At 40.2% G+C, this 16,659-nt stretch overlaps 1 protein-coding gene across 3 annotated transcripts in view; it reads left to right on the top strand.

Annotated features, from left to right (window-relative positions):
* The first annotated feature begins 1,722 nt into the window (after positions 1-1,722).
* LOC123983599 (corticotropin-releasing factor receptor 1-like) overlaps positions 1,723-16,659 on the top strand; it is a 62,180-nt gene continuing 47,243 nt past the window's right edge. The window contains exons 1-4 of one of the 3 annotated variants that reach the window (XM_046069871.1): positions 1,723-2,183; positions 9,247-9,334; positions 12,555-12,614; positions 12,968-13,093. In XM_046069871.1, the coding sequence (XP_045925827.1) occupies positions 9,313-9,334; positions 12,555-12,614; positions 12,968-13,093 (208 nt within the window). In that variant the 5' untranslated portion in view covers positions 1,723-2,183; positions 9,247-9,312. Of the gene's footprint in view, positions 2,537-9,246; positions 9,335-12,554; positions 12,615-12,967; positions 13,094-16,659 lie in introns of all 3 variants that reach the window. The other 2 variants (XM_046069870.1, XM_046069869.1) reach the window with 2 other exon arrangements.

Here is a 16,659-nt window from a genome sequence, read left to right as displayed (position 1 = left end):
TTACACAATCTTCTTGGCTTCTCAGAAAATCATACACTAAAACAACTGGTTCCACTAAAGAGTGCACGACACCTGTCAGGTTGATTAAGAGAGTATTTTTAAGCACCTGTATGCAAGTCTCATAAACAGGTTTGCATACAGCAGGTATGTACAGCAGGTGTGCAGGTATGTACGCTGTGTCCTAGAAGGAGCAGGCTCATATTAATAAGTCGAAACAGTATCCCCACCACATAACCCAGTTTGCAATGGTCTCCTTGTTGCCACTGCTGACACTTGGCATACTCAGGGGAGGGCACTGTCACCTCAGATTAAAGCATCTTTTGAATAATGCCTCTTTGCACGTCACTGGGTCTAAAGAAAGCTTTAGCGCAGTGTGCATGAAGCATTTTGTGCACTCAAAGACTTAGTGGTATATGGATATTAGAAGCCAGCCTTAACCTCCTCCTGCATGAGAGCATCACATCTGATGATATGATGCGCTGTGTAAAATATTAATTTGGATTTAAAATGAGCAGGAACAGGAATAACAAGGCGGTGGAAGTTCCCTGTTGCTACCAAATCAGATACGATGGCAACTATTGATCATTCTCATTGATTCCTCTGTTGATTTACTGCTTAGAGTCCAAGAAGACGTCCTCAAATGACTTTTACCAATAGTGCAAAACGAACACAAAATAATAAAACAGGACAAATCTAAACAATCTTCCTATTTGAGAAGCTGGGTGGAGCATTTGCGTTTTCCAATCGTTTTGGCTTGTGACCCCTTAAAATGAAGCAATGTGAGTGAGCATGAGAACACGCCCTTCAACAAAACAGTAATTTTTCTCTCTCAGTTTGTTCAGTTTGAAGGATTTTTTGAGCCTTAGGTCAAAGCTGCTACAATCAATATTATTTTAAATTATAATGGTAGGTCAAATGACAAAGTGGAGCATTAATCAGCTACAAAAAACAGATATTTCCCTCAGGAGTTGGTGGAGACCAAAAACAGAGCTAAAAGGAGAGTGGACATTAGACTTGTATTCATCAGGTTACACAGAATAGGACTCCAAATGCATGCTTTGTATCTCATTCACCATTAAATTTAAAAGCTTTAATTTAATATGTCAGTGTTGTGTTTACAGCTTGTTGATGCTGCCCCCTAGTTGCAAGAAAGCCTTCCGATTTAATGGTCCAGTATGAGCTAAAATGAGAGAAAAGTCAATAATATTTCAAAATTTTGCACATTCTTGGTAATATCTTGTATGTATCTTTTTTCCATTACTTTTTCTTTATTATATTTGTTAGAATCCTACTTGTCCATTTTGATCTCTTTACTGTTTCTATATTTCTATATTTAATTTTCATGTAAGCAACTAAATACGGAGGCAAATTCCTTCGTTGTGAAAATGTGTAACTGGCAATATACCAAATTCTGATTCCCTTTAATTATCTTTTGACGCACCCACTAGACAATTGTTGAAGTTCAGTTTTCTGTACCTCATGAGTAGAAATGAGTCACTTTTTAAAGAGCATGTTTCCGGAACTTCTTTGCACTGGATTTTATATAAAACGATCCTCTGGGATGCTTAACTTTATTGACACAGTCGGACCATCTGTCCATTTTAGCCCACGGCCCAATCTGTTAACTCTGAGCATGGCACTAATTCACTGAAAACGGGGACACGTGTTAAAAGGCTTCCCCTTCTTGGATGCTTAATCAGAGGTTCTCTTCTTTTCAGCAATGCGCGCGGATCCTCCCATCCAAAATCAGTCTACCCCGGGTCCATCCTTTAACTTTCCCATAGAAGTGACGTCTGGATTGCAAAGAGAGATTAAAGATCAGGAACTGGAACAGCGGACAGCCGTTGCATAATTAACTCCACTACGAGGAATTGAGTTATTCCTCAGTCGCAAGTGGCACAACGTGGGCGGCGCGTCGAGTGACGATCTGTAGCACCACCGCGGCTCCACGCACGAGTCAGAAGCTGGATGTGGAGCAGCTGGACCTCACGGTGTATCTCGGGGTAACCTGCGGTGGATCCCCCTGCATGTAAAAGGAGTTTTGGTTCGGGGCCAGCCCTGAAAGGTGCGGTAGTGTCCGTCTGATGGCGCGCGGCTCTCCAAGGTGGATTCGGTTTCCAGTCCGGTAACACAAACTGACGGAGCGACTTCATTTGAGTGCTCACGAGAAACCGACCCGGACGGTAAGAACATTTCCTCACCTGAAGACCAACACGCGTGTTTCTGCTCCTGGGCTTTACATGATCTGAATGGATCATAACCTCTGGTATTATCTGGACAGCTCATTTGGACACCTGATTGGCCTTCTCCGGTGACAGAAGTGACATTTCCAACAGTAACATATTTCTGACACCAATTGTGTTGCTGCGACTTTTCTTTGCACAATTAAACTGAAAGGATAATCTCAGTGGGGTGTGCTCGGCCGCAGGGAGGCGGATAATAATCAAGTCATAAGAAGACATTTAATGACACACATGGACATTATGTGAAAAATAAAGGTCTGGAAATGCGTCGCAAATGCTTCCATCTGCTTGAGGTAAGTTCTGCGCCTTTTGCGCTTAGACTTCATCTGCTGAACTGAACTCGGACATTTAATTAAAATAGCTTAATAAAAGCGTGTAGATCTGTCTTATTCTCGCGGATTTCAGATGAGTATAATCTTGATGCGAGGGGATTTTACACTATCATCCCATCCAGATGTCAGTTTTGGATATCTCCATCTCTAGCTATTTAAAAAAAAAAAACACACATTAAAAGCAAGAAGAAATATTCTGAACTAAAATGTTTGAATCAGGTCAGTAATCCTGACAGAGACTTGCAGGGGTTTTTCCCACCTCCCCTCTGCTTTGCTCTGAGTATTAAGAACAATCTGTATCATAGCAGGTTAAAGAAAAGCTGAAGCTGCAAATGATGTATTTACTTGTAAACAACGAAACAGAAACCAGGACTTTGGTTTAAGATGGCATGAGAAAACGATCCCAAGTGGCACGATTCCTCCCCTGTCTGGGGCTGGGAGCTCAAATGCTGATGCCGAAAAACCCGGATTTGGGACACTGGAGATTAGAGCTAATGCTGCAAGTGCACCCCTCTCACTTCCGCTTTAATGAACATATTTCAGTCTCAAAAAGTCTTCCCTGAGATGAGTCATCTAATATCATGTGCTGTGGCACCTTCTGGACAAAATGGAGAGAGAACAATATAGGAACGAGAGGTTTGTTCTACTCAGAAGAGACATGCTGATGTTGTTACAGATGCCTGAGGTGAATTACTTCATCTTCCTATTGTGTGAGAAGAGCTGCCTCACTAAGAATAGTCAAGCACCCCCCCCCCCCACACACACACACACACAGCAACTCACACAGGCTATCACATGTCTGCTAAGGTCAAAAAGTAACTAAGAACATTTATTTAAGTCCTGTACTGCAAATTCAGTGTGGAGATACTTGAGTATTTCTACTTTACGGTGGTGGAAGAAAAAAACCTTTGACTCAAGCAAAAGTAGCAATACCTCAGTGCACAGTGTAAAAATACTCTGTTACAAGTTAAAGTCCTGCATTCAAGCACCAAATATACTTAAAGTACCAAAAGTATAGCACTACTTATGGGACATTTCGGAATCATGTATATTATTATATTATAATTATTGTGTGGTGCTGCTGCCTGAAAAGAGGGATGCTAAAGCAGCCTACAAGAGGAAGACTGAAGACCACTTTACCAGTAAGACCCACGGAGGGTGTGGCAGGGCATCCAGCCCATTACATACAAGACCAGCAAAAGCAAGAAAGCAGAGTGGTGAAAGCAGCGGAGAGAGACACAACACCGTCACCAGCCCCCAACAGCCCCATGCTCGCAGTGCAGGAGCAGGATGTGAGGCGTGTGCTCATAGCGTGAATTCGAGGAAAGGTGTTGAAGGAATGTGCAGACTTCACCAGTAAAATGGACGTGTTGCTTGATCGTTTAAGCAGCTTATCACCGCCCATATTTACATTTATTGTTAGTGATCTCTAGTGGCCGTAGTTAAGTATGACAGGAGCAAAGGAAGTCAGGTGACGTAGTTTAAAACCCGTTCTCACTCCCTAGTCATCACATAAGGCCGCATGGTCAAGACCCATTGGCGTCAGTTTGTAACGCGCTGGGGGGAAGCCCTGTAGCGTCGCTTTTGAATGCTAATGGCAGATGTGGGATATTCAACACAAAAGTCAGAGTAAGGAGGTGGTTGGGGGATGATGGGCCCAAAACTGGACGTTCAACCAGGAGACAGGTGTTCGTTTCCCGTGTGAAACAGAAAGTGGAATTTCAATGTTTTTGTTTAAGTTATGTAAGTTGCATAAGTCACTTATCTTACGTAAGTTAACTGACGTAACGTAGTTATTTTAACCCAAACCGTGATCTTTTTCGAAACCTAACCAAGTAGGAGGTTTTTTGCCTAAACTTAACCAAATTTCAACATTTCACAATGTCAACATTGTCAACTTTAACAAGTACTTTTGTTTTGAAAGTCTAACCGGATGTTGAATTATTTATTTTTGCTAACTTGACTGCTGAGCCATAAACGTTGGAAAAACTGCAAAATGCTAAAATGCTAAAGGGGTACCCAGGGCGTTAAAGAACGCCGCCAAAGGGTCTTGACCAAGCATATTTGTGGCAAGTTGGGAGAGAGAATGTGTTGTAGTATAACGAGCAAGAAACGACTAAAGAACTTTCATCCAGGAGAAGGGGAAAATAAATCAATGTTGACCTATTTCAAAGTTAAATAACGTTACGTAGGTGAGTTACGTCATGTAAGTTACGTCATGTGAGTTGGCAGACCTTTCTTACGTCATATTACTTAACATAGTTTTTTAAACCCAAACAATGATCTTTTCCTCAACCTAACCAAGTAGTTTTGTTGCCTTACCCTAACTACCGCCGTTGCACAATGCTAACCACGTGTTTAACCAACACATTCTCACTCCCGACTCGTCACATATTGACGCTTGGTCAAGGCCCTTTGTCGTTGTTTTTTGACCCCTTTTGCATCATTTATTGACGTTTAGGGCACTGCGATCAAGTTAGCAACGCTTGGCAACAATAAAAATGTAACGTCAGGTTAGACTTTCAAAATAAAAGAGCTTCCAAACATCTCCATATTGAAACATTGCATTATTAAAGTCGTGAAACGTTGCAGTTTGTTTGGGTTTGGGCATAAAAAGTACTTGGTTAAGGTTAGGAAAAGATCGTGGTTTGGGTTAAAAAATTATGTGCGTAATAACGTACGTCAGTTAACACGTAAGTCAACTAACGTCACGTCAATTTACGTAACTTAAATAAAAATATTTAATATTCACTTTTTGCTTCACACAGGACACGAACCCCGGTCTCCTGGTTCAGACTCGTGGTTCTGGCCCTCTGTCCACCTCCTTACTCAGTCTTTTCCCGTTAAATATCATATAGGCATACCTGCCTTTACCGTCAAAAACTGACACTACATGGTTTCTCCCAATGCGTTGAACTATGACGCTAAAGGGATCCCCAGTGTGTTACAAACTGACGATGATGGCTCTTGATCATGCGTCCATATGTGATGAGTCATCACGTGACTTAGGTAACGTTCTTACTGCCACCTTGTCATCAGCGGCCTCAACGACTGCTGTGCGGTATCACCCATGGTCATCATGAAGTGCTTCGAGAGGCTGGTCCTGCAGCGCATCAAAGCCAGCTTCCCACCCACCTTTGACCCATATCAGTTTACCTACAGAGCAAATAGCTCTACAGAAGATGCCTTCGCTATTGCTCAGGACGGCTGTGGCATAAACGTAGAGCGGGTCGCCTATTTGTCAAAAGATCCTGAACATCAAATTTCTCCCGAAGGCTGTGTCCTCAGTGTTTGAGTGTTTGTTTCTGATTTGCTGCTGGCACCTTGTATAGCAGCCTCTGCCATCAGTGAATGAATGTGTGTGTGTGTGTGAATGAGGTTAATGTGACTGGCAATTTAAAGTGCTTTTAAGTGGTTGTAAGATTAGAAAGGCGTTATTATAAGTGTTCCATTCGTTACTCTTCACATTGCACTGCCTTACCTTAAACACCAGTGGAACTACGTGAGGATGCTTTTCATAGACTGGCTACTAAACCTGCTGAACCCACCTGCCACTCTACACTCACGACAGTGTCCCCACCCACTCCACCAACACCATCATCAAGTGTGCGAACGACACGTGGTTGGATTCATCTCTGGAAAGGACGAGAGAGCCTACAGGGATGACGTCCAAAGACTGACAGCGTGCTGTTCAGAGAACATTCTAGTCCTGAACGCCGCAAAAATAAGAGAACTCATAATCAATGGGGACTGTACGGAAAAGGCTCCTGGGTACGCACATCGCTTCAGATCTCTCTTGGACTACAAATACCAGCACAGTTGTCAAGAAGGCACAACTGGGGATCCTCAGGGATTAAATTCAAAAGAATATATAAAAACATTACATCATAATTTAGAAAATGGTTATATTTTGTACTATTAATCTGAATCTGTGACTTGTACTACTACAGTCAGACACAATTACTGCAGTGAAGTAAAAAGTACAATATTTGCCTCTGATATGTGAAAGTGTAAAGTTTGCTGAAATAGAAATACTAAATTACATTGATAACAATAATAATCTTTATTTGAAGAGCACTTTTCAAAAATAAGTGCTTTGTAAGTGTAAAGTTTAAAAACAATAAAACACGTAAAAACAAATACAAGACACTTAAGAGACTAAAATACACGTTTAAAATAAATATAAAATATATATGTAGAATAAAATAAAATAGAATAAAATAAAGTCAAAAATCTGGAAAGGCTGTCCTATAAAAGAATGTTTTTAGAAGGGACTTAAATACTTTAAAAAGGGCAACTTCAACCCTATTTTTCAATGATTTTATATCTATGTGACTATAACTTGGACAAATTATTTTAAATGTTATTGAGTGAGTGCACTGCAGTTAAACAGGGCTGCAGCGTAATCCTTTTAATCAGTTGCGTCCCATCAGAGTAAACTAAAGGCATCACTTTGTGTTGAAAAGTGGTGGCGACATAGGGGCCCCGATTAGCGGTGTGACACTTGGCTCACGAGACGTCCCGATACGCGATATTAGGTTCATGGGAACGAGACAAAAAGATCCTTAAACAGTGTTGTATGAGTGGGGGGTCTGAGGGGACCTCCCCCACTAAATTTTGATCATTAAACACTTCATTTCCTGCATTCTGGTGAAAGTTTCTGCACCAATTTATGGTGGAAATGTTTTTATTTATGTAAAAGGAAACACAAAATTCAGGTGGCACATGACATTTAAAAATGTATAAACAGTATATAAGTCAATGCATCTCTCAGTCATTCTGTGCTGCTTTCAGATCTGTTTCTCCTGGAGATCAACTTTGACACCGATGGACTAAACTGCCTTTTTTTGACGCTGACAGGCTCAGATTTTTGTAACAAGTGTCTGACGGCATTATGGAAAGGATCCCTACAGAGAGAAACCATTTTTCATTTGACCAGAAACAGCCGCTATAACACTCTTGTCAAAACCACCAGACTCTATTGATAAAAACAGTATTTTTACCTCACAGGTCTACCGCTGCCTTGATTGGTTAGTTTGTGTTATTGTGTGGCCTTTGTGTTTTTAACCCTTTTAAAATACCAAAGTCACACAATAATACAAACTAACTGACTGAGGCTGCGGTAGACCAGCAACTCCCGTGATCAGTTTTAGTAATTGGTGATTGGATTTTGAATACATTTAAAATGAGCCAGGTTATGTTTGACAATCCCTGAATTTTTTTTAATTTATTTTTTCAATCTCGTAGCTTCCATTACTTGGTGATAAAATGGGTTGAGACTGTCTCAGGTCCTTTCACTGCGAGTTGAAATGAGGCCCCCTGAATTCATATTAGCATCGCATTACCAGCTGGTTTTATTCTATTGTTTACATTGTGGCTGTCAGTTGTTGAGCTGTAATTGTATGGACAGAGGTGGACAGCCAGTACAGTAGGTTACTGTGCTCTGATACCTGCCCACAATTCACTGAGCGTGAAATAGCCATCACGAACCCTTCTTTGAAATCTGGGGCAGAATATCATTTTATATGACGTGACCACACACACAGCTGGTGTTTCACGCTGCTGTAACCACCAGATGAACGTGACTTTTAGTGTGATTTAATGACACGAAAAACAAAGGAATTTTAAAGCAAGAATTTTGTTCTGTCGACAAAAATGTGAACTGTTTGTTGGTTGAGATGTTGCATTATTGATAGGACTGTTTTATTTAAGGAGGAAATGAAACATTGCCTTTATAGGTAATAGTAGCTGCCCTCTCGTGTCCACAGGGAGCAGCGTATACTCAAGGACAGCTGCATGGACATGTGACCTAGTTTGGGGTCAATTAGAGAGGCCAGTTTAGTCCAAACAAAAACAAAACTAATCACATTTTACGGTACTTTGTGGTCTTTTGTGCCTCTCATAAAATGGCACTGACAGATGTAGTGCTTTCCAGATGTCACCGTGAAGCACAGTACAGTACATTCACACAGTGAATGTGTGTACTCCGACCTTCCTGGTTCCCAGCAGTCACTCGTCCAAAAGAAATCCAGTTGAGATCAAAGTGTGAGGATGAAATTTTAATCTGAATCCCACTTAACTGTCATTTTAAAAAAGCTCAAAAAGAGTTTCCCACCTTTTATCATCCTGGTGTGTGCAGCAAATGGAGCAGATGTCATCTCACATTATTATTGTGGTAGAAACAAGCAAAAACACGCTGGTACTTCTGTCACAAGACCCTATAAACCCCTCCTGAGCTGCCTACTGACTTTATAATCATGTGCATTATTCAATGTCTTTCCCCTTCTGCACACATGCAAAGTAGGCTAGCTGCTTCCACGACATCGATGCACAAACAGAAATATTTTGAGTTTGACATCACAATCATCCGAGAAGGCAGCAAGTAATTTCTTAGCCTTTATATTTTATTGAATCCTTGCATCTGGCAACATGAAAGAGTGTTGATGCGGAAAAATGATTACAGAGGGCAAAGTGCTCCAAATTATGCGAGAGGAGTTGTTAATACATGTGTCGGCTGCTCAAGGGCACCAAGAATCTTTCCGTTTGATTCATCAGAACATCATCTCCCGTGTGTGCAGGAGTTAAAGGAATCCAAACTCCAGGGGAGAGTTGTATTTTACACTATGTCATGTTTAATATTTGATTGTGTTGTCGTCCTCTCTGTTTTGTAGGTGTGCGCCATCATAAGCCTCCTGCCGTCTGGCTGTTTAGCAGATTTGACATGTGAAGCTCTGCTCATGCTAACAGGAAATGTCTCATGTAAGTTGAAGACTACAGCAACTGTTACACTCTTTTAAAAGCCACTCTTATCCTAGCACAAGCCAACCTGAGTGTTTCCAGTTGCTCCACTTACACCCTTCTGCACTTGTGAGGGTTGAATTGATTTTCAGTCTTTTCCATTTCAAGACCGTTGACAACTGAATGCCAAACCCTCGTCCTCAATCACAACTTTCCCCTTGTGGATAATGTCTTTTATTATTATCCAGTTTCTGTGTAGACCTCACTAGTACAATAATGGTTACTAGACACACACAGCCACGCACAAATGCACAGGAATGATCTTAATGACGAGTAATGACAGTGATGTCTGTGCTGTAATTATGCTGTCACATTGCTCTGTTATGACTTGGCTGGGTGTCGAGCCAACGCTTATTTTCATTATCAGTTAATTTGTTGATTATTATTATCTTTTTACTTTTAAACAACACATTTTTTGGGGACAGAAAGGAAGTTGATGTGTTTAATTTGACGTTATATGTTAAACAAGAAATCAGTAGCTATATCTGATATTTTTGGGTCAGTTGAATCTGTCAGGCTCAATTAATCACAGGGCTGCAACTAACGAGTATTTTCATGGTCAATGAATGGCGATAAAATGTCAGAAAATAGTAAAAAATGACATGACCATGACATTGGTTATAAATGTTATATTGAGCCATCTCAGGGCGTCAAAAACCAACGCTCTGAGAAAGCCTGACAAAGCGTTGGTATTTGACGCACAAAGTACCCTTTAGCATCCGTATGAGACGCCCTGGGCTTTTATGTAACTCCAATGTAACCCATCCATCATCACGCAATGCACTGATTTCAACCCAAAACAGAATCTTTTTCTAAACCTAACCAAGTAGTTTCCTAAACCTAAAGGCTTCACATACGGACACTTTGTCAGGCTTTCTCAAAGTGTCCGTGTTTGGCGCACTGAGATTAGAACGTGTTCACTATATTATAGAATATTCAGTTTACGATGATAAAACTGTAAAAAGCAGCACTTTTTCTGGAAAAAGTCATCACATTCCTGTAACATGTTAGTAAGTAATGTAGATCATCCTCTCATGTGTCATCTTGTGTGTTTTTATCTACAAGGCAGTCCTTTGCAAATTTGTAACCTCCTTAACTTTGCGGTCAGTAGTTACCAAACACAGTCTAGCAGGCTACTGCTTTTAAAAGTCCCCAGGGTTGTTTCCAAGTTAGGAAATACTGCCTTTTCATATTGTGCACCCTAAAAATGGAACTCCTTACAAAATATTTTCCTGTTAGAGGTGCTGGTACCACTTACGGTTAGAGTTCTTGAAAGTCCCTGGTTGCAGATGTCTTTAAGGAGAAGTGTTGATGTTTCCTATAGCCTGGATTCTTTAATGTGTCTTGGAAGAGGTTTTTATGTGTTGAATTGTCATGTCTGTGTAAATGTAACTTTTAAATGTTGTTTTGCTGCCTTTTTTATATATATATATATTAAAAAAAAGAATGTGTTGCTGCCCAGCACTGCTAGTAAGTGTACTTAAATAGTTAGGTATTTAGAAATATTTTCTAAATACCACTGCTACGCAGACGATACGCAGCTTTACCTATCCTTCCCGCCAGACGACCCCAGCGACTCGGCACGGATCAGCAGCCTGTCTCTCGGACATATCTGCATGGATGAAGGCTTACCACCTTTAACTAAACCTCTTTAAGACTGAACTCTTGGTCATTCCAGCCGAGCAATCTATCCACCATAACATCAAACTACAAACTGACTCCTCAACCATCACTCCAACCAGGGTGGTGAGAAACTTGGGTGTCATGATTGATGACCAGCTGTTGTGCCGCTTTGCTCTATACAACATAAGGAAAATCCGTCTCTACCTCACTCAGTACGCCACCCAGCTTCTGGTACAGGCCATGGTTATCTCTCGCCTCGACTACTGCCATTCCCTCCTAGCAGGTCTTCCAGCTTGTGCAGTGAAACCCTTACAAATGGTTCAGAACGCAGCAGCGCGTCTGGTTTTTGATCAGCCCAAAAGGACTCATCACTCCATTACTCAGTGACCTCCACTGGCTCCCCGTGGCCTCCAGAATTAAATTCAAGCCCCTAATGCTGCATACAGAGTGACTACAGGGTCTGCACTCATCTACCTAAGCTCCATGATACAGCGTTCCTTCTCGGCCGCTACGCTCCTCCAACGAACGCCGCCTGGCTCTGCCATCCCTTCACACAAAGCAATCCCAGTCCCTGTTCTCATCTGTGACACCACGATGATGGAACGAGCTACCACACGCCATCAGAGCAGGGGCGTCCCTCTCTAACTTCAAGAAGCTCCTGAAAACTCATCTCTTCTGAGAACACTTCCTCTTATAAAACCTCTAACCCCTAACCACTAACATGCACTTCCTGTGCTCTATGCCCCTACAATTATTCTGTATCGATTGTACTTTTTTGTTAACTCTTACTTCCTTCCCTAGGTATTTACCCCATTGATGCGATATGTGCTATGAGCTCTTACTAGTACTTATTGCTGCTCTTACTAGTATGTTTTGTCAGTTGTAGATCTGTATTTGATGCTTTGTTTGATGCTTGTATGTTGTTCCTCAAATGTACTGTAAGTCGCTTTGGATAAAAGCATTTGCCAGATGAGTAAATGTAAATCAACCAGAGAGGATGTGAACAGCTTGATGCAGACATACACCACTACAAGGGTTTATTAAGCAACTTCCCGACAGAAGAGTCATAATTCATGCTGCCACTAGAATTCTTTGTCAAGATAACCTAAATTTAGATGTAAGCGAACTACCAATTTTGTTTATCTTGTGAGGACAGTTTCTAAAACTACTCTGTGTTAATTTCTTATTTTACCGAGATAAATTAATTCTCTCACCACAAACAGGTGTGAAAACACCGGTTAATAAAACATCTGAAAGCATTAATCTGAAGCACCAACTTTGCCCTGCAGAACGTCCTTATTTCCGGATCTTTTCTGTCTAAATCTTCTTGAGTTATTACAGAAATAATAGCCTGACCCTTGGGGCACGTCTAGATTCATATTTGCTGCTACCGTCCTGTTATTGCTCGAGGAAAGGTCTGTCACCAGTGTTTACCGTTGCCCTTTAATGCTCACCCGTTGTAGCTGTTAAGCTGAATCTAATGAGGTTTTCATAGCTTCTTCTAAACTGCGTAAACAATGGTTGAGGTTATTGATGAAATTCTCTCTCTGGATTGCAGTACACTCCCTGGCCTCCTCCTGGAACCAAACCCTGAGCAATGCCACAGGTCAGTGGAGCGGTGAGTTGGACACGTTGCTCTTCTCAGATGTGTGAAACTGATTCCCTATGCGGTTTCTACAAAGCAAAGTTGTTGTGGAATACCCCACGAGGGAGACAAGTTTGATCTGAACTCAGATTATAAGGACTAACATCAAAGATGAGAACAATGCTGGAAATAGACTTGGTGACGAGCCACGGGAGACGACGCAGCGCAGGAGTAATCATTAAAGCCTGTGTACACAAACAGCTTATTCAGCTCCACAGTATATTGCCAACATCACTGGAGCATTGTCAGAATTTCACCATGGCTATATGTAGTCCTGTGCCATGCCAGGCATGTCTGTGTCTGACATTTCTGTCCTCTCACTTCAGGCTCGGGACTCTACTGTGACACCTCCATCGATGGCATTGGCACCTGCTGGCCCAGGAGCAGCGCTGGCCAGATGGTGTCGCGACCCTGTCCAGAGATGTTCTACGGTGTCAGATACAACACCACCAGTAAGTCTGCACTCCTGCCAGCACAACCAGAAACAAGAGATTAAAAACAAGCTTTAACTTGATTTCCTCCTCTACTCGTCTTCCCCATGGGCACATCCTGTTTACGTAATTGTGTATACAGAAATTAGCATGAGCATACAAATTAGCAAGAGACACAGAAAAGTGTAAAAACAAAAACAAAACGTGTGTACACAAAGTAGGGCTGCGGCAGATATAATCCACCATGAAGTGCCAGAAAAAAGGGGCGTGATGTTGGGAAGACGAGACAAGTAGTTCACCTGCTGTGAAAAATGGTTTGTGTCGGGAGATGGCAACAGAAAGATCGAATAATGTAACAGAATGAATATTGCATCACTGCCGCCTGAGATGCTTCAGCCTGTTTAAAAGCTGGAAACGAGAGATAAATGTCACTACTAGTGTTCATTCTTTTCTTTTGGTAATCACCAGTCAAAAACTACTTTTTGAAACATGATCTGGGTCATAGAATTAAACAATCTGACCCATTTTTATGTCTCTGTAGATATTTTAGACATGAGATTTTTTGGCTGATGTTTTTGTGAATGTAAAACGATTTCTTGTTCTGGTGCCGAACTGTTCTTGAACTCCTCTTCACCACAGCAGCTTCTAAGGTCAAACAACTGAAACAGGTCGGCTCTGTGAATTACACGTCTGGCGTTCTCTGTTGAAAGAAAATCTGTTCCTCAAAGGGTGAAATTAATATTTTATGTTTTTTAGCCATTCTAGTGGCGTGGCTTTAGGGATGTCAGTCGGTCAGTACACCACTTTGTTCCAGACTAAAAACAACTACACATTTTCAGGAAATGTGGTGCAGATGTACATGATCCCCAGAGTATGAATCCTTTTTCTCTACCGGCACCACAAGGTTAATATTTGTTGTTTTTAGTGAAATATTTCAACAACTATTGGAAGGATTGTCATGAAATTTGGTTCATACATTCTTGTTTCCCCTCAGGATAACTTTTGTGATCCTCTAACCGGTAATCATGCGACATTATCAGGCCAAAATGTTAATTTACTTCAACCTCTGCTACACTTTGCAAGTATTGCTAATTAGCCAGCTAAGATCTTGAGGGTAGTAAACATTAGCCATACCTGCTAAACATCAGCATGTTAGCGTTGTCACTGTGAGCACCCTGTGAGCACTTTATTCCACTTTATTGATGCTTTATCAACACAACTCCAGCTTGGATGCATTTCTCAGGCATGACTTTGTATCCATGAAGCATCCCGCTTTGTTTTAGCAGCTCCTGAACAAACAGAGCGTCTTCGAGCAGATGAGCGTGCTTTCCATCTGAACAAGGACTTTAAAAACGCAGTATTGACAGACTAATGATATTAATACATTCACATTACTCAGTGCCATCCACTGTCTCAAAGCAAATTAGATCAGGCAGCATCATTATGTCTCTGTCTTTTCAAATATTGATGATTGATAACCTTTTCCTAAACAATTTATTATGAGATGGTCACATGACGTACAAGACATGAGGCATTTCTTTCTTTCTTTGGTATCAACTCACATTTATGAAGCTTGAACCAAAGTTTCTTAAAAAATATGATAGCTGCCGATGAATTTCTCTTGATTCCCAAATGGATGAGTGGACTAATCATTTTAGCTGTTAAACTAAATCTGAATTAAACAAAAATGAAAACATAAAATCACGAATATAAAACCTAATCGTAAGATTGAATCTTTAAAAATAACCAAGGGCTGTCTAAAAACATAAAAATATATGAATAAATCTAATGTTATCAAACTTAATGAGACACATTAAAGATTTTAAAGTACCCCAAAACAACAAAACATTAGCAGCTAGCATGACTAAAAGGTTTTGTCCTTCCAGATGAGGAAGAATTGTGTGTTTAATTTTCATTTAGATAATGTATAAAAATGAGGCTTATAACCAATACTTGCTGTAATATCCATAAATACTGTATAGATAAGTTTCACATTCAACAAAAAAAATCTTCCTGGCTGTGATTCTTATCCAACGGGGATCTGTAGCCTGTGATGTGTATCTATCTAGGGCACTGCGGCACTCTGAAGGTAAAACAAACACTACCGAGGGACACACAGTAAACACAATTAAGTAAATTTAGGAGATAAAAGCAATTGTGTTTCTTGGTAATTTAAAGTCTAAACCCCCCACAGGACCCTGAGGAGAGAGTGAGCTGGGCTATAATTCTGCCACAGCTCACCAGTAACTTGACACTACAAGGTTAATTTCACCTTCAGGATTAACATAATCTCTATTCAAGCGTAGCTGGAAAGCCTAAAAAAGACTGTCCATCAGCTGACATTGCAAGCGAAGGTCAGAAGTGGAAATAGGGTTCAGGATACAGTATGTTTTTTGTTTTGTTTTTATGAGGATTTAAAACTGATTAACTTGAGAATCTCACTTACTGAATGTTAAAATCCTCTATGATATTATTCCGGAATTGGAAGTCATGGATTAGAAATTAAGCGTAAATACTTTTAACTTAACTGAAGTGTGTTTTTAGCATTAATTTATAATTAATCATCGCTAAACACTTTATATTTTTCTCTGATTTCTCACCTGATCCATTTGCGGTCATTTTATTAGCTAAATGGTTCAGAAAAAGAATTTTTCTGCTCAAAGTTCTGTTTGTTTTAAAAGTAATTTATGACAAATTCTCTTCAAGGTTTTGTATATTCATCACTTTGAGCTGAAAGTACCAGGTTGTTAGCATCCTGTTACATTAAGGACCCCTAATGTGAACACAAGGCTGTGAGCTTTTTTTCCACAACAACATGGTGGTGGAAAGTCACTAATTACATTTACTTAAGTGCAGTTTTGATGTACTTGTACTCTACTTGACTATTTTCATTTTAAGCTCTTAATACTTCTACTTCACTATAATTCAGGGGAAATATTTACTGCACTGCTACATTTATCTGACAGCTTTTGTTACTTTTCACATTAAAATCCTATAATTAGATTTTTACAGGGGTACAAGGTAGTTTTGGTAGTTAAAATTATCTCCATCTCGACCAGCTTCAACATTAATAGTATAGTAATAAAGTATATGATATTGTAGCATTACAATGTTGCTAATAAAGTTATACTTTTACCAAAGTAAAGATCTTTTTATCTAGTGTCATCTTCATGTCATTTGAATTTAAATTCCTAAAAATCTTTCCCATCAGCCTCTGCTGTAATTTGTGTTTTGTGCTAATTAGCAAATGTTAGCATGCCTACATGCTAAGGTGGTGAACACGAGTATCATCAGCATGTCACCATCGTCATTGTGAGCATGTTAGCAAGTCCAGCTTCACAGAGCTGCTAAAGCTGTTTGCTTGTGCAAAACCATTTCTAAGCAGGAATATGATGAGCAGACAACAATCAATGGATTAACAAAATAATAATAATAATTGATTTACTGATCACACAGGGGCATGAAATGCACTTTGAGCAGCTACTGTACATGTGTATTTCTTACTTTGAGTTTTATCAATTAAATTTATATCTAACTAAGAAATTGTTCTATTTATTCAGTGATTATAATAAAAAAACAGAGGTGGA

This window comes from Micropterus dolomieu, linkage group LG14, assembly GCF_021292245.1.
Source record: "Micropterus dolomieu isolate WLL.071019.BEF.003 ecotype Adirondacks linkage group LG14, ASM2129224v1, whole genome shotgun sequence".
Lineage (NCBI taxonomy): Eukaryota > Metazoa > Chordata > Actinopteri > Centrarchiformes > Centrarchidae > Micropterus > Micropterus dolomieu.
The sequence above is the reverse complement of the archived record's forward strand: the minus strand, read 5'-3'. Positions and strand labels throughout refer to the sequence as shown.